Genomic DNA, 23,311 nt, shown 5'->3' on the forward strand with positions numbered 1-23,311 from the left:
TTTTCCTATTTCTTTATTAAATCTACCAAAGCCCTGCAAACTGGCTACAATAAGTCAGCAGAATTATTTGATCACATGACCGCTGACTGGCTGCAGTAGAATAATGCCTCTTACACACGCAACGATGTCCAAGTTGTGTTTTGTTGGTTGGAATGTGCCTAGTCTGCACACAAATTTTCTCGGCCAACAAAATTCTACTTCAGAAGTGATGTCATGTGTTGGTTAGTTTTCTTTGTGTTTTTTCTTCACTGAGCATGCCCAGACTTGCTCATCAGATTTTTCCCTGTCGAAATCTGTACTGACTGCACGAAAATCGGCCGTTATGTTGACGGCCAACAAAAATTTTATAGCCTGCACACCAGATTTTTTTCGGTCGAAAAGTCGGAGTTGGTTGTCGGAAGCATCATACTAACAAGCCGAAAATCGGTAGATCGGACGTTGGCCGAAAATTCCCGGCCGAATTTTCGATGCGTGTGTACGGGGCTTTAGGTTGGTCATATGCAAGTATTCTTCCATTCAAACATTGAGGATGAGGAAAATAGCACCATGACCATAGAGGGACAGAAGAGTTTAGACACACACCAGTCAAGGGACATTAGTTTAGGCACAACAAGAGGGAGTGATGTTTAAAGAGCTGGAGCTTAATGAGAAGTGGGCTCCAGCAAAGAATAGGGGATGGATGATGAGATGGCAGACCGTACCTCCAATTGGACAGGAGGAAAACTTTGAAAGAGGGACAGAACAGAAACAAGGGAGGATTGTGTCTAGTGACAGGGGCAGTTTGCAGAAAACTTGAGAAATTAGCCATTCTAATTCATCTGGTGGCACTGTCCCATAGGTACAGGCCAATGCTATTCCCAGGTCCAGTCCATAGAGATCTGCAGTGTGGGCATTTTTTAAGGCTTTTGTTGGAAGAAAAAATGTTCCCAAACTTCCCTTCTGAGCCTAGTGTTTTAATGCCAGCTTGGCAAAACTTCTGGCTTTGCAGCTGCTCCATTGCCAGTTTGAATGGCTGTAGCATTATTTTTTTTTCTTCAGTTCCTGATATTAACTTCCCCAGCAGAGTTAGAGTTAATGAATAATGCCTGTCTTTTCCGGTGGATGTATATTTAAATCTAATGGCTGTCTTGGATCAGTTGATGCCACTTTGAAATCACATATTGTTTCTGATGTCTCTGCTTAGAAACACATAGTATAAAGTGTACTTTGAGTATTTAGCATCTGAGTTCATTACATGATCATACTTAGCGGGGAGATTCACACAGTGGCTTGTGAGCTGTCCACTCCCTCTGTACAGGGGACTCAGAGCCAGACCCCACAGGGAGGATCAGAGATCAGGTTACAGCAGCAGCGCTGCAGTGTGCTCATACCTAAAGCTGGCCATACATGGATCAAAATTTGTCTGGTTCATTGGGGACCAGCTGCATTTTCATCCATGTGTGGCCACTGTGGTTGAACAGAAGTCGATCTACTAACTAACTACTGTTTAACCCCCCTGTTGATCTTTTACATCATTTGGATGGCCAGGTGTGTGTGCGTCACTTACCTGGGGAAGAGATAGCACCAGGATGCAGTATAAGAAAGCAAGTAGACAGAGGCAGTGTGAAGCTTTGGGCAATGTTCTTCTGGGAAACCTTGGGTCCTGCCATTCATGTGGATGTTACTTTGGTGTCCATGCCTCAAGGGGTCAGGGCTGTTTTAGCAAAAGGGGGGCCATACTCAATATTAGGCAAGTGTTCATAATAATATGGCTGATCGGTGTATAAAAAGAGAGTTTCCCATGACTGGAACTGTAGAGACTTACTACAGATCACAATGGCCAACACATCAACACAGACGTAAAAAAAAAAAAAAAAGGGCTCATCTACTATGTGTAGACTTAGTCATTTTTCTTGTTTACATGCTAAGTTGTGTCTGAAACTTATGCCTTTGCTAGAACTATTCCAAGATCTTAATTTGAGATGCCCCCTCCAGCAATTCTTTATATCATTCTTGTAAGGGAACTCCTGACTTAAAAATCTAATATGAACCCAAAAAACTACAAGCTCTAAATAGAAAAACATGAATAATAACACTTATGGGATGCTAACAAAAAAAAAAAACCCATAAGTTTCTACAAAAACACTTACTCATGAACAATTAGGAAGACGAAATGAATACAAACATGCTGTAAAATGTAAGTTATAGTTTGTTTATTAGAGGTGGAAAGAATTGTTATAACTTGGCATTGATGTGGATGGCAACAAAGGGATCGTCAGCTAAACTTTTAATTTTGAAATTAGCCAAGCCAGTGTTGTCTACACTGATGCGTTTACCCGTGCAACGTTTGTCTTCTTTTTGGCCAGAAATGATGTCACAGTATGTGCCAGGTGAAAGTCCAGTGTATAGAGTAACATCCATATCCCTGAAAAAAATACCATAATAACTGGTTTTAAATAAAAACTATAAAAAAATGTGGCTACAAATACAAGAGAGTCATCACTAAATACATTAAAAACACTTTAATAGATGTCAATTTTTTTCTGAAATGCGTTGAAGGGTTGGGAAGAAGTGTTACTCACGAATTTTCATTGTTGAACACAATAAAGCCAGCGCTTCCCCGTCCAAATGCAACCTGATTTTCTCCATTATCCCACCAGTTAATAAGAGCTTGACCATTAACCACATTACGGAAGATGGCCATGTTCCTACAGAAAAAGAGATTTGTTAAAAAATACCACAAGGTTCTTTAAGGTTTTCCATCCAGTGCCTAGGCATGTTTAAGACTCCTCTAATCTGTAAAAGACCTTATGCTATTTGGGTGTCAACTATAACTTCTGTTTTCTCATTTCTATTTCTTTTTTTTCTGTTTCCATTTAACACCTAGTTTTAACTGCAGCTTGTTCACTTTGCAAAGTGAAAATTTACTCATTTTAGTGAATATGAATTGTCACTTAGTGTGTAGAGATGTATAGAACTGTTCGCCGGCGAACAGTTCCCGGCGAACTTAGCATGTTCGCGTTCGCCGCTGCCGGCGAACATATGCGATGTTCGGTCCGCCCCCCATAAGACATCATTGAGGCAAACTTTGACCCTGAACTTTACAGTCAGCAGACACATTTCCAGCCAATCAGCATACCTCCCTCCCACACCCTCCCACCTCCTATAAATAAGCAAGGGCAGCATCCATCTTAGATCATTCTGAAGCAGTGTGTGTAGTGAGAGTAGGGAGAGAGCTGCTGCTGCTGCTGCTGCTGCTGCTGCTGCTGTTAAGCTAGGGACAGTTAGTCAGTTTTCCTGGTCTTGCAGTGTTCTTGGTCCACTACTGCTGTAATATCAGCACCCCAAAAAGCCCTTCTAAGGGCTGGTATTTGTGTTTTTTTTTTTTTATATATATATATATATATATATATATATACCTAGCGTCCCCAAAAGCCCTTTTAAGGGCTGGTAATTGAGTTGTTTCTTCATATATATATATATATATATATCTATATCTATCTAGTGTCCCCAAAAGCCCTTTTAAGGGCTGGTAATTGAGGATTTTTTTTATTTATATATATACATATATATATATATATATAGTGTCCCCAAAAGCCCTTTTAAGGGCTGGTAAGGTAATAGATTTTTTTCTTTATATATATATCTATATATATCTATTGTACACTGCAGTTGCCTGCCCGCTGTGTGTGAGAGGCCACAGACCTACCACAGACTGTACTGTGTGCACACCACACTCATTTCGGGTGGCACAGGCACAGTACCTGGCATTTTAAAAAATATTTTTTTTTTCCTCTGTCATAATTGCAGTGAGTGCTGTGTCAGGTCCACAGAGTGCACTGTACCCACTGCAGTGCACTGCCCACCACTGATATATATATGGTGGCACAGCATCTTGTTGCAATAAATTGAAAAAAAAAAATATTTTTTATTATTGCAGTTGCCTGGGCTGCCAGTTACTGTCAGGTCCACAGAGTGTACTGTGCCCACTGCAGTGCCACTGTGTGCCCACCCACCACTGATATATAAGGTGGCACAGCAGCTTGCAAAGTAAAAAAAAATATATATATTTTTTAATTGCAGTTGCCTGGGTGCCAGTGACTGCTGTCAGGTCCACAGAGAGTGTACTGTGCCACTGCCCACCCACCACTGATATATAAGGTGGCACAGCAGCTTGCAAAGTAAAATAAAATATATTTTTTTAAAATTGCAGTTGCCTGGGTGCCAGTGACTGCTGTCAGGTCCACAGAGAGTGTACTGTGCCACTGCCCACCCACCACTGATATATAAGGTGGCACAGCAGCTTGCAAAGTAAAATAAAATATATTTTTTAAAATTGCAGTTGCCTGGGTGCCAGTGACTGCTGTCAGGTCCACAGAGAGTGTACTGTGCCACTGCCCACCCACCACTGATATATAAGGTGGCACAGCAGCTTGCAAAGTAAAATAAAATATATATTTTTTAAAATTGCAGTTGCCTGGGTGCCAGTGACTGCTGTCAGGTCCACAGAGAGTGTACTGTGCCACTGCCCACCCACCACTGATATATAAGGTGGCACAGCAGCTTGCCAAGTAAAAAAAATATATATATTTTTTAATTGCAGTTGCCTGAGTGCCAGTGACTGTCAGGTCCACAGAGTGTACTGTACCCACTGCCCAACACTCCTATAGGGTGGCACAGCACCTTGCACTCATAGTACACAACACATTAAAAAAGAAAATGACAGGCAGAGGCAGGCCACCCCGCAAGGGCCGTCGTGGTCGTGGTGCTGTGATTTCCTTAGGCCCTAGAATAATGCCCAGTGTTCAGAGGCCACCACAGACCCTGAACTCAAAAAATTCTGAGGCCATAGTTGACTGGCTTACACAAGACACCCAATCGTGTACAGCTTCCGCTCGGAACCCTAATGCACCATCCTCCTCCAGCTCAGCTTCGGGCACCTCTCAATTTACCACTCGCCAGCCCGCCGGCACCACCACCAACACTAGCACCACAGCCGCTTCACTTGATCCGTCAGAGGAGTTATTTTCACATCAGTTTGAAGAAATAAGTGATGCGCAACTATTAGTGCCAGAGGATGTAGATAACGGGAATATGTCTCAGTCAGGCAGCATTATACACATGGACGTACATTGTGATGATGATGATGTTGTACCTGCTGCTGCTGCCTTTGCTGAGTTGTCAAGTGAAGCGGCTGATGATGACGATGTGTCTGTGGATGTCACCTGGGTGCCTGCTCGAAGAGCAGAAGAAGAGGGGGAAAGTTCAGATGGGGAGACAGAGAGGAGGAGGAGACGAGTTGGAAGCAGGGGGAGGAGGTCATCGCAAGGAGCTAGTGGCGCAGTCAGACAGCATGTAGATTCGGCACCCGGGGTCAGCCAGACAGCACGTCAATCAACGCAAGCTGTTGCCACCACCAGAATGCCGTCCTTGCAAAGCTCAGCAGTGTGGCATTTTTTTTGTGTGTCTGCCTCTGATATCAGCGATGCCATTTGTAACCTGTGCCAAAAGAAACTGAGTCGTGGGAAGTCCAACACCCACCTAGGTACAACTGCTTTGCGAAGGCACATGATCTCACATCACAAACGCCTATGGGATCAACACATGAGTAAAAGCAGCACACAAACTGAAAGCCACCATCCTCCTCCTGGTCCAGCATCTTCAGCCACGTCAACCACTGCTGTCCTCCATGCCCCCTATCAACAACCCGCCCCTCCGCCTCTCACCTTCAGCAGTTCCTGCTCGTCACCTGCCCACAGTCAGGTGTCTGTCAAGGAAATGTTTGAGCGTAAAAAGCCAATCTCGCAGAGTCACCCCCTTGCCCGGCGTCTGACAGCTGGCTTGTCGGAACTCTTAGCCCGCCAGCTTTTACCATACAAGCTGGTGGAGTCTGAGGCCTTCAAAAAATTTGTCGCTATTGGGACACCGCAGTGGAAGGTACCCGGCCGAAATTATTTTTCACAAAAGGCAATCCCCAACCTGTACTCTATTGTGGAAAAGGAAATCATGTCACGTCTGGCACACAGTGTTGGGGCAAGGGTCCATCTGACCACTGATAGCTGGTCTGCAAAGCACGGTCAGGGCAGGTATATAACGTACACTGCGCATTGGGTAAACCTGCTGGCGGCTGCCAAGCATGGAATGCGTGGCTCTGCTGCAGAGGAGTTGGTGACACCGCCACGACTTGCAGGCAGGCCTGCTGCCACCTCCTCTACTCCTCCTACTCCATCCTCTTTGCTAACCTCCTCGGCTGAGTCCTCTTCTGCTGTTGCGTCTTGCTCCACACCAACTGCACCCCCCCAGCTCCCCAGGGGCTATTCCACATGCCGGATACGACAGTGTCACGCTGTCTTGGGGTTGACTTGCCTGAAAGCAGAGAGTCACACCGGACCAGCACTACTGTCCGCCCTGAATGCACAGGTGGATCAGTGGCTGACCCCGCACCAACTGGAGATCGGCAAAGTGGTGTGTGACAACGGGAGCAATTTGTTGGCGGCATTGAATTTGGGCAAGTTGACACATGTGCCGTGCATGGCACATGTGTTGAATCTGATTGTGCAACGTTTTGTGCAGAAGTACCCAGGCTTACAGGACGTCCTCAAGCAGGCCAGGAAGGTGTGTGGCCATTTCAGGCGTTCCTACACGGCCATGGCGCACTTTGCAGATATTCAGCGGCGAAACAACATGCCAGTGAGGCGCTTGATTTGCGACAGCCCGACACGTTGGAATTCAACACTGCTAATGTTCCACCGCCTGCTCCAACAAGAAAAAGCGGTCAACGAGTATTTGTATGACCGGGGTGCTAGGACAGCCTCTGCGGAGCTGGGTATTTTTTTGCTACGCTACTGGACGCTCATGCGCAATGCCTGTAGGCTCATGCGTCCTTTTGAGGAGGTGACAAACCTAGTGAGTCGCACTGAAGGCACCATCAGCGACATCATCCCATATGTTTTTTTCCTGGAGCGTGCCCTGCGAAGAGTGCTGGATCAGGCCGTAGATGAGCGTGAAGAGGAAGAGGAAGAGTTGTGGTCACCATCACCACCACCAGAAACAGCCTTACCATCGATTGCTGGACCTGCGGCAACACTGGAAGAGGAGTGTGAGGAAGAGGAGTCAGAGGAGGAATGTGGCTTTGAGGAGGAGGAACACCAACCACAGCAGGCATCCCAGGGTGCTCGTTGTCACCTATCTGGTACCCGTGGTGTTGTACGTGGCTGGGGGGAAGAACACACCTTCAATGACATCAGTGAGGACGAGGAATTGGACATGAGTAGCTCGGCATCCAACCTTGTGCAAATGGGGTCTTTCATGCTGTCATGCCTGTTGAGAGACCCTCGTATAAAAAGGCTGAAGGAGAACGACCTGTACTGGGTGGCCACGCTACTAGACCCCCGGTATAAGCAGAAAGTCTGTGATATGTTACCCAATTACCGGCAGTCGCAAAGGATGCAGCAGCTACAAAATAAGTTAAAAACTATGCTTTACACAGCGTATAAGGGTGATGTCACAGCACAACGGGAATCCAACAGGGCAAGAGGTGAAAGTAATCCTCCTCCTACCACCACAACCACGCCGGCAAGGACAGGACGCTTTACAGACGTCTTGTTGATGGAGGACATGCGGAGCTTTTTTAGTCCTATGCATCGCCACAGCCCTTCGGGGTCCACCCTCAGAGAACGACTCGACCGACAGGTAGCAGACTACCTTGCCTTAACTGCCGATATCGACACTCTGAGGAGCGATGAACCCCTTGACTACTGGGTGTGCAGGCTTGACCTGTGGCCTGAGCTATCCCAATTTGCCATTGAACTTCTGGCCTGCCCCGCTTCAAGTGTGCTGTCAGAAAGGACCTTCAGCGCAGCAGGAGGTATTGTCACTGAGAAGAGAAGTCGCCTAGGTCAAAAAAGTCTTGATTACCTCACGTTTATTAAGATGAATGAGGCATGGATCCCGAAGGGACTGACAGTGGGGGATGCATTTGACTAAAAAAGGCCTGGTGATGACTGAGATGCCTTGGCCTAAAAATGGTCCACACGCTGCTGTATATAATCATTCTCTGCATGCCGGATGACTTACGTGACGTCTCCGCCACCAACTACGGTTCAAGCCGCAATGTTTTAGTGCACTTTCTGCCTTAAAACCTCAATTTTTCAGGCCGCTGCTACAGCAGCGGCTGCAACAATACCTACTTTTTCATGCATGTGTACATGCCTAATTTTTCTGGCCTCTGGTGCTACACTGTGGCTGCAAAAAAACAAAAAACAAAAAAAAAGGCACATACATGTGTCAATTCCCCTTCGTGTATGTTACCTTGTCGTGGTGAAGGGGCTTGCGTATCACAATGAAGCGATCACCTCTAGGATTGTGTTGGCACACCCCAGATGATAAGGTCGTTGCTTCATTGTGTACAGACCAAAAGCGATCCGCAGGATAATTTTTCATAAAAAAAAACATTCATTTTCTTTCATTCTTTCTGCGGAGCTGGGTATTTTTTGGCCGCGTTACTGAATGCTCATGAACAATGGCTGTAGGCTCATGCGTCCTTTTGCGGAGATGACAACCCTGGTGGTCAGTCGAACCCAAGGCAACATCATCGACCTCATCCCATATGCGTTTTTTCTGGAGCGTGCCCTGCGAAGAGTACTGGATCAGGCTGTAGATGAGCATGAAGAGGAAGAGTTGTGGTCCTCATCACCACCAGAAGCAGCCTTGTCGTTGTCAATTGCTGGACCTGTGGCAACGCATAGAGAGGAGTCTGAAGAAGAGAAGTCAGAGGAGGAAGGTGGCTTTGAGGAGGTGGAATACCAGCCACAGCAGGCGTCCCAGGGGGCTTGTTCTCACCTTTCGGGGACCCTTGGTGTTGTATGTGGCTGGGTGAAGGAAGAGACCTTCAATGATGTCAGTGAGGACAAGGAACGGGACATGGCTAGCTTGGTATCCAACCTTGTGCAAATTGGGAGTTTGCGGTTGTGCAAATGGACTGACTGACTGTTAAACGGGGAGTTTGGTCTGTCAGAGTTTGGTCTGTCACTGTGAAGCGGGCGACGGGCGTAACCCTTACACTACTTGACCGATAAAACATCATACCTGATCGTATTCACACACTGGATGTTTTAGTGCTGGTTTACACTGCCGCTACCACTAAAGTAGCGTCGCTTCCAGTGCGACTTTGGCGCGACTTAGCGCGACTTTGGCGCGACCTCATCGCGAGGCGACTTTTTATTTGGCCAATCACAATATCATGTTTTGTGACCGTCACCTAATTTCCTTTTCCTGTTTTTTGTTTTACATATTTCCCCATGTGTGCAGTGTTGTCTGTGTCATAGCTCAACTGATAGGCATGTTTGCCTTGGCATATCATATTTCAGCTTGCCAGAAAGAAAAAAAGACAGCTGGAAAGACACTGCATTAGTTTTCTACTAAAAATCATAAGAAAAATGCTGTTTTTTTTGGGTTGTGGACATACTACAGAGCTGAAACTTGACAGGTACACTTTTTAGACCCCCCAGACACTAAATACAAAAAATGACATGCCTGCCTAAAAAAATGCCCGCTAAATGCCTGCAAGAGAAAAAGCCAGCCGCAGAGAAGCCGTATTACTGAAAATATAATAAAAATGCTGTTTTTTAGGGGTTCTGGACATGCTACAGAGCTGAAACTTGACAGGTACACTTTTTAGACCCCCCAGACACTAAATACAAAAAATGACATGCCTGCCTAAAAAAATGCACGCTAAATGCCTGCAAGAGAAAAAGCCAGCCGCAGAGAAGCCGTATTACTGAAAATATAATAAAAATGCTGTTTTTTAGGGGTTCTGGACATGCTACAGAGCTGAAACTTGACAGGTACACCTTTTAGACCCCCCAGACACTAAATACAAAAAATGACATGCCTGCCTAAAAAAATGCCCGCTAAATGCCTGCAAGAGAAAAAGCCAGCCGCAGAGAAGCCGTATTCCTGAAAATATAAGAAAAATGCTGTTTTTTAGGGGTTCTGGACATGCTACAGAGCTGAAACTTGACAGGTACACTTTTTAGACCCCCCCAGACACTAAATACAAAAAATGACATGCCTGCCTAAAAAAATGCCCGATAAATGCCTGCAAGAGAAAAAGCCAGCCGCAGAGAAGCCGTATTACTGAAAATATAAGAAAAATGCTGTTTTTTAGGGGTTCTGGACATGCTACAGAGCTGAAACTTGACAGGTACACTTTTTAGACCCCCCAGACACTAAATACAAAAAATGACATGCCTGCCTAAAAAAATGCCCGATAAATGCCTGCAAGAGAAAAAGCCAGCCGCAGAGAAGCCGTATTACTGAAAATATAAGAAAAATGCTGTTTTTTAGGGGTTCTGGACATGCTACAGAGCTGAAACTTGACAGGTACACTTTTTAGACCCCCCAGACACTAAATACAAAAAATGACATGCCTGCCTAAAAAAATGCCCGCTAAATGCCTGCAAGAGAAAAAGCCAGCCGCAGAGAAGCCATATTCCTGAAAATATAAGAAAAATGCTGTTTTTTAGGGGTTCTGGACATGCTACAGAGCTGAAAATTGACAGGTACACTTTTTAGACCCCCCCAGACACTAAATACAAAAAATGACATGCCTGCCTAAAAAAATGCCCGCTAAATGCCTGCAAGAGAAAAAGCCAGCCGCAGAGAAGCCATATTCCTGAAAATATAAGAAAAATGCTGTTTTTTAGGGGTTCTGGACATGCTACAGAGCTGAAACTTGACAGGTACACTTTTTAGACCCCCCAGACACTAAATACAAAAAATGACATGCCTGCCTAAAAAAATGCCCGCTAAATGCCTGCAAGAGAAAAAGCCAGCCGCAGAGAAGCCATATTCCTGAAAATATAAGAAAAATGCTGTTTTTTAGGGGTTCTGGACATGCTACAGAGCTGAAAATTGACAGGTACACTTTTTAGACCCCCCAGACACTAAATACAAAAAATGACATGCCTGCCTAAAAAAATGCCCGATAAATGCCTGCAAGAGAAAAAGCCAGCCGCAGAGAAGCCATATTCCTGAAAATATAAGACAAATGCTGTTTTTTAGGGGTTCTGGACATGCTACAGAGCTGAAACTTCACAGGTACACTTTTTAGACCCCCCAGATGCTAAATCCAAAGAAATTTTTTATTTTTATTTTTTTTTTAATTTTTCCAATAATTGGCTCTCTATCAAAAAATTATAATTTTTAAGAACTTTTTTTTGCGTGATCCCTCTCCGGCATGCCACAGTCCAGGTGTTAGTCCCCTTGAAACAACTTTTCCATCACTATTGTGGCCAGAAAGAGTCCCTGTGTGTTTTAAAATTCGCCTGCCTATTGAAGTCTATGGCGTTTCGCCCGGTTCGCCGGTTCGCGAACGGCGAATTTTAGGTTCGCGACATCACTATTAGTGTGCCATCTTTGTTTTGGTATCCCATCTTAGACAGGAATAAAAATAAACTTTTTTTCAATTAACCCTTTGCACACTGCTTTACACATATTAAAATACATGTATAAGTTGGCCAACTTACATACAAAAAGAAACCTATTTCTTCTAATATGACTATTTCCAAAGATCTTCAACATCATCTAGTGACCCCAATGAGGTGTTTTTTACCTGATTGAGATATTTCAGGAACATACCTCATTATGGCCACTGGATGGCACTGATGTAAATAATTATATTATACCAGTGGCAAACATTCACAGGTAATTGCTCCACGAGGAATTATGTGTGTTCGGGCAAGATTAGCTTTGGGAGCTTTCAGCCTTCCACAGCTTTCAATAGGGCTGCCTCCCACAGCTAATCGCCGGGAACCCCCGCTGTGGTTCCCGCTTGTAATCACACACAGCCCTGTTTGCAAGTGTGAATGGGGCCTCAATCTCAGTATAGGTTTAGAATAATCAGCTCGCTCTGACCTCCTATTACAGAAGGTCAGTGACACTTATGCCTCGTACACACGCAACGATTATCGGCCGACCGATCGTCCGACTTTTGTCCAGAGTGGTGTTTTGTTGGTTGGAATGTGCCTAGACTGCACACGAATTTTATCGCCCAACAAAAATCTACTTCTGAAGTGATGTCATGTGCTGGTTTACTTTCCGTGTGTTTTTTCTTCTCTGAGCATGCCCAGTCTTGCTCATCAGATTTTTGTCTGCCAAAATCTGTACTGACTGACGGAAAATCGGCCGTTGTGTTGACGGCAAACAAAAATTTTATAGCCTGCATACCAGATTTTTTTCGGCCGAAAAGTCGGAGTCGGTTGTCGGAAGCATCATACTAACAAGCCGAAAAACGGCAGATCGGACGTTGGCCGAAAATTCCCGGCCAATAATCGATGCGTGTATACGGGGCATTATTGCTACATACCCAGCCTGGGCCTTTGATATTATCAGAGGATTCCCTCATAGCATCCAACTGGGTGTCCGGGAAATGGTACCATAAACCCAAAATACAGAAGGCTCCACATAGTGTAAAATCCTTAAAACTTTTATTTCCAAAGCTTAAAAATTGCACTTACATTAGCAAAAGTACAAATTCGCCTTTTAAAATAAATTTGCCGGATGCCAAATCAGCAACAACCTGTCCTTCCGGGACTCGTGGACTGCGATTACGTTTGATGATTCATGAAAATAGCACAACTTTGAAATTGTTAATTACGTTTAGAACTGTGTTTGTATCTCACCGAAGAGTTGCTGTTTAAAAGCTTTATGTTTGTTTTATTTAGCACAGTTTCTATTTTTTTTCTTAATAAATTTAGATTAGCTTATGATGGCAGGCACAGACAGGGGAGTCAAACACAGACAGAGTCCATCTCTGTTTTACCTACATCTCTGCATAAATACAGGGCACTTAAAAAAAGCACCTACAGACAACAGAACTCTACCCCAGACTGCAAGTAAACCAATTATTTCTCCATCCAACTCTTTTTTCCAGTCATCCTCCTATTCTTTCCACCCTCTAACGTGCTCTATTGTTTTTATTTCCCATTATAGTTTCCTCTTTCTTTAAACTATCCTTCCCTATATATCACCCACACTCCTATCCCCTCCCTATTACTGCACCCATTATCTGCTACTACTTCATTCTAAACCAACACAGGAGTTGATTTACCAGAGAATGTAAAATCTGGTGCATAGAAACCAGTCAGCTTCCAGGTTTTATTGTCAAAGCTTAAATGAACAAACTGAAGTTAGAAGCTGATTGGCTACCATGCACACCTTCACCACGTTCTGAGTATGCAAATTTTAATAAATCTCTTCCAAAGTAAAAAAAAACAGGACAAAGAACCTGGAAAAAGGTGTTTGCCCATCTTACCTTCTTCATGCTCTTGTTCTTCCGAATACTTGGGAATATTTAATCTCAGCCCCCTACCACCTAACCTTCAACCCCCACAACTATTTTGTATAACCCTCCTTCCTCTAGCACTAACAACATTCCTCACAATCTAATCTTGACCCTCCTGATTTCAATATCAAGCTCCCCTCCCGTGTGCCCTTTGGAATGCCAGCTTTGTCTGTAACAAGCTCACTTCCATCCATTACCTTTTTATGTCCAACTCCTTTAACCTACTTTCTGTTACTGACTGAAGTAAACAGTCTCTGCCTCCTCAGCTGCCCTCTCCCATGGTGCCCTCCACTGGACTCACTCATCCTAACCTAGCGAACAAAAGGGAGGTTTCCTTCTATCCTCACAAAGCACATTTAAAGTTCATTCTACACCTCCCTTTCTATCCCTGTCCTGTTTTGAAGCTCACTGTATTAAGCTCTTGTCTAGTTAATCAGAGAAGTGCTGTGATTTATTGACATTTGGGGCAGGTGTCACATTTCCCTAATTAATTCTCTGCCTGCCCACCATATTTTTTTATCTTTTTCCAAAAACCTACTATCATTCTTTGGTCTAACGCAATGAACACACACTTCTACTTACCTTGATGGCAATACCCTTGAGCTTGTTATCTCCCATTGCACTCCTTGCAACCCATAAACCATCTATTTTACTCTCTCTAACCACATCTGTATCAGTTTTTCACTCTCCCCATCGTAAACACCCTATTCCTCCAACCAGAAAACATTCACCACTTAAATTCTTCTTTAATCGATTCTGAAATAGATTACCTTTTCGACATAATCTCACCCTTAAACTGCCCTAGCTTTGCAATTTCTGTCTGCAACAGCTTGTTATCATCCATAAAAACACTGCCCCCCTCACCACACACAGAAATACTGTAGTTGCATCTACAACCTTGGCAAACAGTACCTCTCAAAAGACATAGTTGTGCTCTTGAGTGGCTTTGGCATAACACCAAATCCCTGCAAAACGTCACCCTATATAAATATGCCCTTCAAAAATACAGTCCCTGCCTCAGTGCTGGCAAACAGATCTATTTGATCACTCTTTAATCTATTTCTTTATGTTAACACCTTCTCATCCAGTCCATACCAACTTTCTTCTACCTTTATTCCTCACTTCATTCCCATTGCTTCTATCAAGTAACGCACTCACTGCCCAGAAGATTGCCAATCATTTCAAAAACAAGATTGATGCAGTTTGTGATGGGATCTCCACTGTCCAGAAATCTTCCCCACCTAACATTTCTACCAACACATTTAACATCTTTCTACTATGTTGTTCTATAATTTGTATTAGCCATAAACAGTGTACTGGGCTTAATCAGTGATTCTCTCTTCTGCTGTAGTCATTCTCTTAGGCCAATGTATTTCACTCACTGTTTTCTGTGTACAGTGGCCTGTCTATTTCATAAAACCAAATAAAAATGATTAAAAAAAAAAAAAAACACCTCGCTTGATCCTGTTACCCCAGAGGAAGTTTCTGTTTACTTATGTCTAACGCCGCCTAACCACCTGTCTCCTCTGTTCCATCACAACAACTTACGCACCATCTTACTCTATTCTATGCTCTCTAACTCACATCTTAATCTCTCCCTCTTTACTGGCATCTTCCCAAACACTCTAAGACATGAACTAGTCACCCCCATACTAAAAAACATTGCTTATCTCCTCTTGTGTGATAAATGTAGGACCCATCTCCCTGCGCTGATCTACATTCCAAACTTCTAGAACACCTTGTCTACAACAGTCATAGTCTCAGTCACTACCTCACTGTTATGTACCTTCTCAACCACTTCCAATTCCTTATATTACAGGCACTTTGCAGTACATTAGCAGTACATGACTCACTGACAGATGTTTGCAGTGCAGAACACTTTGCATATAGTGGTCGCACAAGTACAGAACACTTCAATGCCTCACAAAATAGTTATAGCCATTTTACAGTGTCTTAGAGAGCTCTTTAGTTCAGCTCCAGCACAGCACTACAGCTTTGCTGACCAGGAGTGTTCTGCTCCCATTCCCCAGGTGCCCTAAGCTGGCATTAAAAAAGGGCACTATCTCCACCTATTACATCAATACTGGAAGGACAATAATTAAAGGGCAGTACAGTAAACCCCCCTCCATTGCAGGGGTTACGTTCCGGACCCAGCCGCGAAAAGTGAAAATCCGCGAAATAGAAAAACCCTATTAAAATGCATTGTAGGCATGTTTTTTTACTGTCACTGTACGTGTAAAAGCATTTTAAGGTCTTTAAACACACTTTTAAAACAATAAAAACGAATTTAAACACATAAAAGATACTGAGAGACATAGCAAGAGCTATTGAAAACACAAAAATATTTCATTTTTAATGATTTATATAGTAAAATAACATTACAAAAAAAAACGCAATATACCGGGACCGCAAAAACTGAACCGCGATGGAGCGGGGGTTTACTGTAGCACCTGCAAACAAAATTGCCATTTGATATTATTGGATTGTCTATTGATGGCTTAACATTTGCATCATATACTGTACTCTTTGATTGAGGACTTGGGATATACTGTATACTGTATTGTAATTACTTTGCCGTACATAACTGTACAGAACTGTACATAATGATCAATGCTGAGTATTTAATATCCCATCTTTTTGGGAATGCATGTAATGATATCTCTGTTCCCTCTGAGAGTTAGGTGGTAACACACCTGAACTCATGTGGTTATTTCATGAATGCTGCTACAGAAACATTTGGTATATGAGTGCTGATATTGAAGTGCTCTTGTGGATATATTTGTGCATATAATATAATGCTGAATATGGTAAAGATTGTTTATCACTAAAAGAGGCCCCCATCAGCCTATCATGTTTAACATTTTTAAACAAGCTTTCTGAGGGAATAAAGCTCCAGCAATTTGTTTTCCTTTTTGCTTTATTTTTATTTTTCACATTTAGTATGTATTTGTGTTTTGGTCCATTAAAGTCCAGCAATCAGGGGATTTCTATGATTGTTAAATATAGTTAGTAACAGGAACTTTGAACCTAGGGAGGAAGTTTAGTTACCATTAAGCAATCCTGTATAATAATAATAACAATATAATAATAACTCTGAATGCAAATGCCATAACTTACTTTATCTGACGCCACCTGTGTTCACAAACCCAGCCACTGCCACAAGTTGTATCTTTATTAATTGTGACAGCCATGATTGACCCATTATTGTAGCTTGGTGGCCCAATCCAATCATTCGTATCCTGCAGATAAAACAGCATCATCATGTTTTATTTTTCTTACCTATGGATTTAATAAAAAATAAAATAAAAAGTATTGCGAAGGAGAAAAAACACAACTGTTCTGATGGCAGCCAGATGTATTTTACTTTCATTTCACTAGGGGAAAGAAAGATAAAATAAACTTGGTTATATTAACCAGTTTCCTTACACTAGTTTTAAATACTCAGCACATTCAAGTCTGTCATTGCAGTCTGACATAATTTAAAAGGTTTGGGAACTCTGACGCCCGTGTTAGTTAACCAATTGACAACACAAACTAGCTTCTAGTCAAATGCAGAAAAAAGGTGTGTACAGCTTGAGGAATAAGACTTGGGTGGGATTCACGTGAAAGCAAATAACAGAACTAAATTTCCATTAAGAATAAGAATAAAAAGAAAAAAAATGAATAAAAACATAATTTTTTTTGCATTTCAGCTTCAGATGGAAGAAGAGAATGAACTGTGTTGTGTTACACTATATGATTTATTATAATTTCTGTGTCCATAACTTGGTTTATCATTGCTCTGTGTCTTTAAGCATGACCTTTAAGTCTTTGAGCTGAACTCTTTTCTCACCATACTTCTGTATACTCGCCCCCCCCCCCCCCCTCCTCGAAATCATTCCACTGTATCTTTTCATGCTGTAGACATGTTTCCATGTGGCTTACAGCATCAACGTTTTTCTACCTTTGAGTATCCTCCATTAAACGGAACATTCAGAAGGCTTTATTGTCTGTCTCCTCAACAAGTGAGTTTATTCATCGGTTTAAACTGTCTGAATTGATGCAAGGAAAAAAAAGATCACCAGGTTGTATAAGCCCTGTATGTTGCTTGAGATAATGCTTATGGCCTTGTGGTTAAGTCAGAACAGTAGACAAACTGAGTTTAACAGCCTAATTACAATATTTCTGGGTGACAGTACTGATACAGACAAGATTTACGGCCGTTGGTGCAACGAAGAACAATTGAGCAGCACGTGTAAGCCTCATAACCTGGGTCCTAGCTGCATTGTTTCATATTACAGCACTTTTTTCACTCAGTCATTATCTGCCTGTGTCAATATGAGTTACAAAGGCTCCCCACACACAGAAGCGCACGACCTTGAGCCTGCTGACCCAAATGCTCAGTCAAACCAACTTAGGAAGTAATGGAGAATTATAAAGCTTTAAGAACTGAACTGACAACTAGGCTGAAGATATTATGGGAAAAGGTTGTTACTCAATCTAATACACTGTCTGTTGATCAAGAGCTACTGCCACTAGAGGGCGGCAATAAACAACTTTCTTCCTCATATGAGCTTTATCAGTTTACCTGTAGCAAGTTTATTAACAATTTGCAAAGTATAAATACGGAAGATTCTCTGAAGGAATGAAACACCTTCAAGCTTCCTAATCTAGAAAGAGATGATTTTATCCAGCAAACCAAATTAAAGGCAGAAGCAAAGGTAGACCTCTTACAGGACACTGTGGGGGAGATTTACTAAAACTGGAGCACACAGAATCTGGTGCAACTCTGCATAGTAACCAATCAGCTTCCAGGTTTAGTTGTCAAAGCTTATTTGAACAAGCTGAAGTTAGAAGCTGATTGGCTACTATGAAGAGTTGCACCAGATTCTGTGTGCTTCAGTTTTATTAAATCTCCCCCTGTATCTCACAGATCCTTTACTACGAGGCATTTTTCTTCTAATCCTCCAAATCCTATTGTTCAAGACACTCAACACTCAGTGAGTGACTTATTAGTGCTTGAGCTGAAGCGGAAGCCAGCAAAGTGCAGGTCGCATACGCAGAAAAGAGAGAAGAGTTGGAAAATCAGACAGCACATCAGAAATCTTAAATAAACAGTGTATACATGATGCAGCTATGGCGAAGCTAAGGGTCCTAGAGCAAGCTATCAGTGCAAAGGATGGTGTAAGTGAGAAAGACAGCATCAATCTAAACATAGCAGATATAAAAGATCCCCTCAAACGTACTAAAGACCATGTCCTAAGTCACTGCAGTGTACACTCCTTTGTCTCCAATGTTCTTGACAACATAGAGACTTCTTCACAACATCAATGTAAAGAGGTTCCAGCAACTTCTTGCATGCAAAATCACTCCAGTGCCTTTCCTGTGTCAGAGCAAGCTGCAAGCAAGTCATTAATCTCCTGTCATCAGTACAACCTCAAATCAACATGCCATTGAATCAACTGACTTAAAGCAAGCAACTCACCTGAATACATTTGCTGCACCATACTTCCCTATGTTCTTTAACAACAATGCCAAAGATAGCACAGTTAGAACCGTTAAGCCAACAACGTCTTGCACAAAGGCAGAGATAACTGAGACAGAAGAGTTTGTGAGGTACATACTTTGCAGAGAACTCACGAAGACTGGTTTTACATGTTTTGATGACCAACCTGAGAACTACAGAAGTTGGAAATGTGCCTTCAGAACTGCAATCAGCGATCTTGGCATTACAGCTGCTGAAGAATTGGATCTGCTGATCAGATGGTGTTAGGAACGCTCCCTGTGCACACTGAAGTGCTGTCATGAATCTGCCACCTAAGGGTTAAACTAGTGCAGACTAATTGCAGTAATTGGCAACAGGCTGCCTTATTTAAACACCTCACCAGCACTGTGTCTTTGCTGTCTTGTCTGCAGCTCTGATCCTGAACCTGCTGTTTCCTGTTGACTTCCTGATCGACCTCCCGGCTTGTCCATTACTTCGTCTTCTTGCTGCCCGCCCTGACCTTGGTTTATTCCTGTGACCACTCTCCTGCCTTATCCTTGTCGGCTTATCTGCTTCTGGTTCTGGACTTGTTCACCTCCTGGTGGGGCAACCCCGAGGATCGCGACCTGGTGTTCAGCACGCAGCAAAATCCATCCTCACCATCAGAGTCTCTGGTGAAGACCTGCTGTCACTTAGACTCCGCACCTTGTGCTAGCCCGTGTCTACCACCAGTGTGACCCGTCCGTGTTCCTGTTTTACAGGATCCCACGAGGCTACCTCTGCACGTCAGGCTCAGCCACCAGCACCATTACAGATGGCCTGGTCCCCTATCTGCTGCACGTGTTAAGCCATTAAGATCAGTTTTCATGGACAATCCTACAGCAGGCCTCAAAGCTTCATGGGATCGACTAAAGCAGTCCAGAAGCTCTAGAAAATGCTTTGTTCATGCGTCTGGACACTTTCCCAAAGATATCTGGTAAGGACAACAAGGAGTTCCAGAGACTGAGTTACCTTCTCCTTGAGCTTCAACTAGCCAGGACAGACCCAAAACTACTCAGACTCAGTTACCCGGACACTGCCAAAGGGGTAAACCCAATCGTCTCCAAGTTCCCGTATGGTTTGCAAGAAAAATGGTCTGCTCTAAGGGTCATCATGCAAAAAAGAGAACAATGTTTCCGTTCCCTCCATTCTCTTTCTTCTGCAAACTCATCAGGAATATTGCAGAGACCAAGAACGATCCATGTTTTTCCTACAGTCTTCTTTCACCCTTCCCTAAGAGTACCAGTCTTCAGTACAACTATAGGAACCGTAGAGGCCCAGTATCCATTAAAAAGACTGACATCCTTCCGGCTCCTACCACAGTTGTGGCTGCAAACAGAGTAGGAAGACTAACCTAACCGAGAGTGCCCCATTCACAAGAAGCCACAAACCGTCAAAAAAATGTATCGGCTTTAGGATAAGGCCTCTTAAAGAGTGTAGGGAGCTTTTAAAGACATTTGGGGTAGGTTTCAGGTGTTGTGCATCTACTGAACATTTTGCTAAGCCCAGCTCTACACAACTTGCTTACTCTCCTCCCAGGTCAACTCATGGTGGGGAGAATACAGACCAAGTGTCTAATTCCACTATAATTTCATGATCCTGCACTGAAGTTTGTGGAGAAGACCGCTGTGATAAGTCCTGTGCTAAAATAAGCTTGGTGAACATATACCACAAGGATCAACCAGAAAAGACTCTAAAGGTGTATGCTATTTTAAATAATACAATAAAAAGGTGTGCTCAGCTGCAAATATGTAAAATCAAAAAGCTGCTGCAATCAAACTTCAAGGAGAGGAGTGAGGAGAAAAAGACATTGTAAAATAAATAAGATGCACTGTTTTTGACAGAAATATTATCGTAAAAATTAATACTGTATGTAACAGATGCAATAAACAGTGTGCAATAAGCAAAATAAAACAATAGAGAATGTTCAAATGGCCAAGTGTCACTAAATAAATGAACTCTTGTTGCCTAGAACAGTGTATGAAGTAACATACACAAAAAATGACAGATAATAAATGATGCAAAAAGTTCATAAATAGTCCAGTGTTCCACAATTCAATGTGTTTAGTGAAAAGATGATACTCCAACTTTCCCACATGCAAAAAACACAAACTGTTTGTAGTGCAGCTGAAATAATCCACAATGGAAAGTGTGTGCTCGCTGTGCTCTATATGTGAACATCGGCTGCTTACGGAATCAAATTATCCCACCAAGAGATCATATGCATGTGAGTTGAAGCGCCTCTGAAGACAAGTGGTCAGCCAGCTCCAGGGAATGTATCCAGACTTATGGTGCTCCTTAACCACTTTACCACCGGAGGATTTTGCTGTCTTCCGTCCAGGCCACTTTTTGCGATTCGGCGCTGTGCGACTTCAACTGACAATTGCGCGGTCGTGCGACGCCGTACCCAAACGAAATTTACGTCCTTTTTTTCCCACAAACAGAGCTTTCTTTTGGTGGTATTTGATCACCTGTGCGATTTTTACTTTTTGCGCTATAAACAAAAAAAGAGCGTTTATTTTGAAAAAATAACAATATTTTTAACATTTTTTTATATGAAATTCCCCCCAAAAAAGATGTAAAAACCAATTTTTTAAAAAATTTTTGGCCAATTTGTTTTATGCTACATATGTTTGGTAAAAAAAATCGCAATAAGCGTATTTTGATTGGTTTGCGCAAAAGTTATTGCGTTTACTAACAAAGGGAAAGATTTCTGTCATTTTTGGTGTTTTTTTTTTAACGCGTAATGGCGGCGATCTGCGATTTTTTTTGCGGGACTGCGACATTGCGGCGGACAGACCGAACCCCTGACTGACATTTTTGACACTTTTGGGGGTACCAGTGACATTACTGCAGTAATCAGTGCTATAAATATGCACTGTTACTGTAAAAATGACACTGGCAGGGAAGGGGTTAATTTTATTGGAGAGGGAGGGGTTAATGTATGCCTGGTGCTTACTGACGTGTAGGGGGGGAGGTGACTATGTGATTCATGGACAGATCGGATGTCCAGCTATGCTGAACAGTCCGATCTGTCACTCCCTGTCACTATGGAGATCCGCCCGCTGTGTTTACACACAGCGGGCGGATCTCCAGACTCGATCCCCGACGATCGGGTAAGAGCAGCGGCGATCGCCGCTGCTCCTCCCCTGGCCCGACTCCCGCTGTGAATGAAAACAGCGGGAGCAAGCCTCCGGCGGCGCGCAAGCGCCGCCCAGAAGGGGGAGTGTCCAGTCACGTTAATACTACGTGGCTGGACGATAACGAACCACTCTGCCGCAGTAGTATTACTGTGAGCGGTTGCAGAGTGGTTAATCTCGGTAATTACATCACGTGGTTATAAAAGATAATGGAAGATGCTCATAGTGCAGTAATGCGTATAAAGCTAGTTTATTACATACAATTTGTACTTACTTCAAGGACAATGAATTTGAGCAATATGGGATCAAATCTTGTATGGCTGCCTGCAGTGCGGTCCACACTAGTTGACGTCACTTTGCTAGCTCCAATCCAACCCGTTTCCTCTCAGAAGACATCGACTGGGATGAAGGCTAGCGAGCGACCTCTCTCAATAACAAGTTATTGAGGAAGAACAGGAAGTGACACACCCTGCATAGGAGCCCTAGTAAAGGAAAATAAAATTTTCCCTTCATCTGAAATGAGGTTGCTGTTCCCGCTGTGTGTCAAATTAGAAATACAGATAAAACTGCTTGCTGTTTTCAACCATTAATCACTTGCCGTCTGCTCAGTAGAGCTCTACTGCGGCAAAGTGGCTGTTGTAGGTGTGACGACGTAGACCTACGTCGACAGACACTCCTCCTTGTCAGCGGCGCGTGCGTGCCGCTGGAGGCTCGCTCCCGCTGTATTCAGTCGCTCCCGCTGTATTCAGTCACAGCGGCTGCTCTTCCCCGATCGTCGGGGAATCGAGTCTGGAGATCCGCCCGCTTGTGTAAACAAAGCGGGCGGATCTCCTAAGTGACAGGCAGGGTCAGATTGTAGGATTCAGCATAGCTGAACCTGCGATCTGTCCTTGTGTCACTCAGTCACCTCCCCCCACACACGTTAGTAAGCACCAGGCATACATTAACCCCTCCCTCTCCAATAAAATTAACCCCTTCTCTGCCAGTGTCATTTTTACAGTAACAGTGCATATTTATAGCACTGATTACTGTAGTAATGTCACTGGTAACCCCAAAAGTGTCAAAAATGTCAATCAAGGGTCCGATCTGTCCGCTGCAATGTCGCAGTCCCGCAAACAAAATCGCAGATCGCCGCCATTACGCGTTAAAAAAAAACCCACCAAAAACGACAGAAATCTTTCCCTTAGTTAGTAAACGCAGTAACTTTTGCGCAAACCAATCAAAATACGCTTATTGCGATTTTTTTTTCCAAAAATATGTAGCAGAAAACAAATTGGCCTAAAATAATAAAAAATTTTGATTTTTACATTTTTTTGGGGGTGGGGGAATTTCATATAAAAAAAT

General features: G+C 43.2%; 1 protein-coding gene across 1 annotated transcript in view; it reads right to left on the minus strand.

Moving 5' to 3' along the window:
- Positions 1–2,172: 2,172 nt before the first annotated feature.
- Positions 2,173–23,311, minus strand: part of LOC309561485 (pancreatic alpha-amylase-like) — a 70,338-nt gene continuing 49,199 nt past the window's right edge. The window contains exons 8-10 of the mRNA XM_082265432.1: positions 16,442–16,563; positions 2,562–2,687; positions 2,173–2,404 (exon numbers count right to left, since the gene is read on the minus strand). Coding sequence (XP_082121558.1) covers positions 2,215–2,404; positions 2,562–2,687; positions 16,442–16,563 — 438 coding nt within the window. The 3' untranslated portion in view covers positions 2,173–2,214. The remainder of the gene's footprint in view (positions 2,405–2,561; positions 2,688–16,441; positions 16,564–23,311) is intronic.

The sequence above is a fragment of the Pelophylax lessonae genome (genome assembly GCF_965119305.1).
Source record: "Pelophylax lessonae genome assembly, chromosome: 8".
Taxonomy (NCBI): Eukaryota; Metazoa; Chordata; class Amphibia; order Anura; family Ranidae; genus Pelophylax; species Pelophylax lessonae.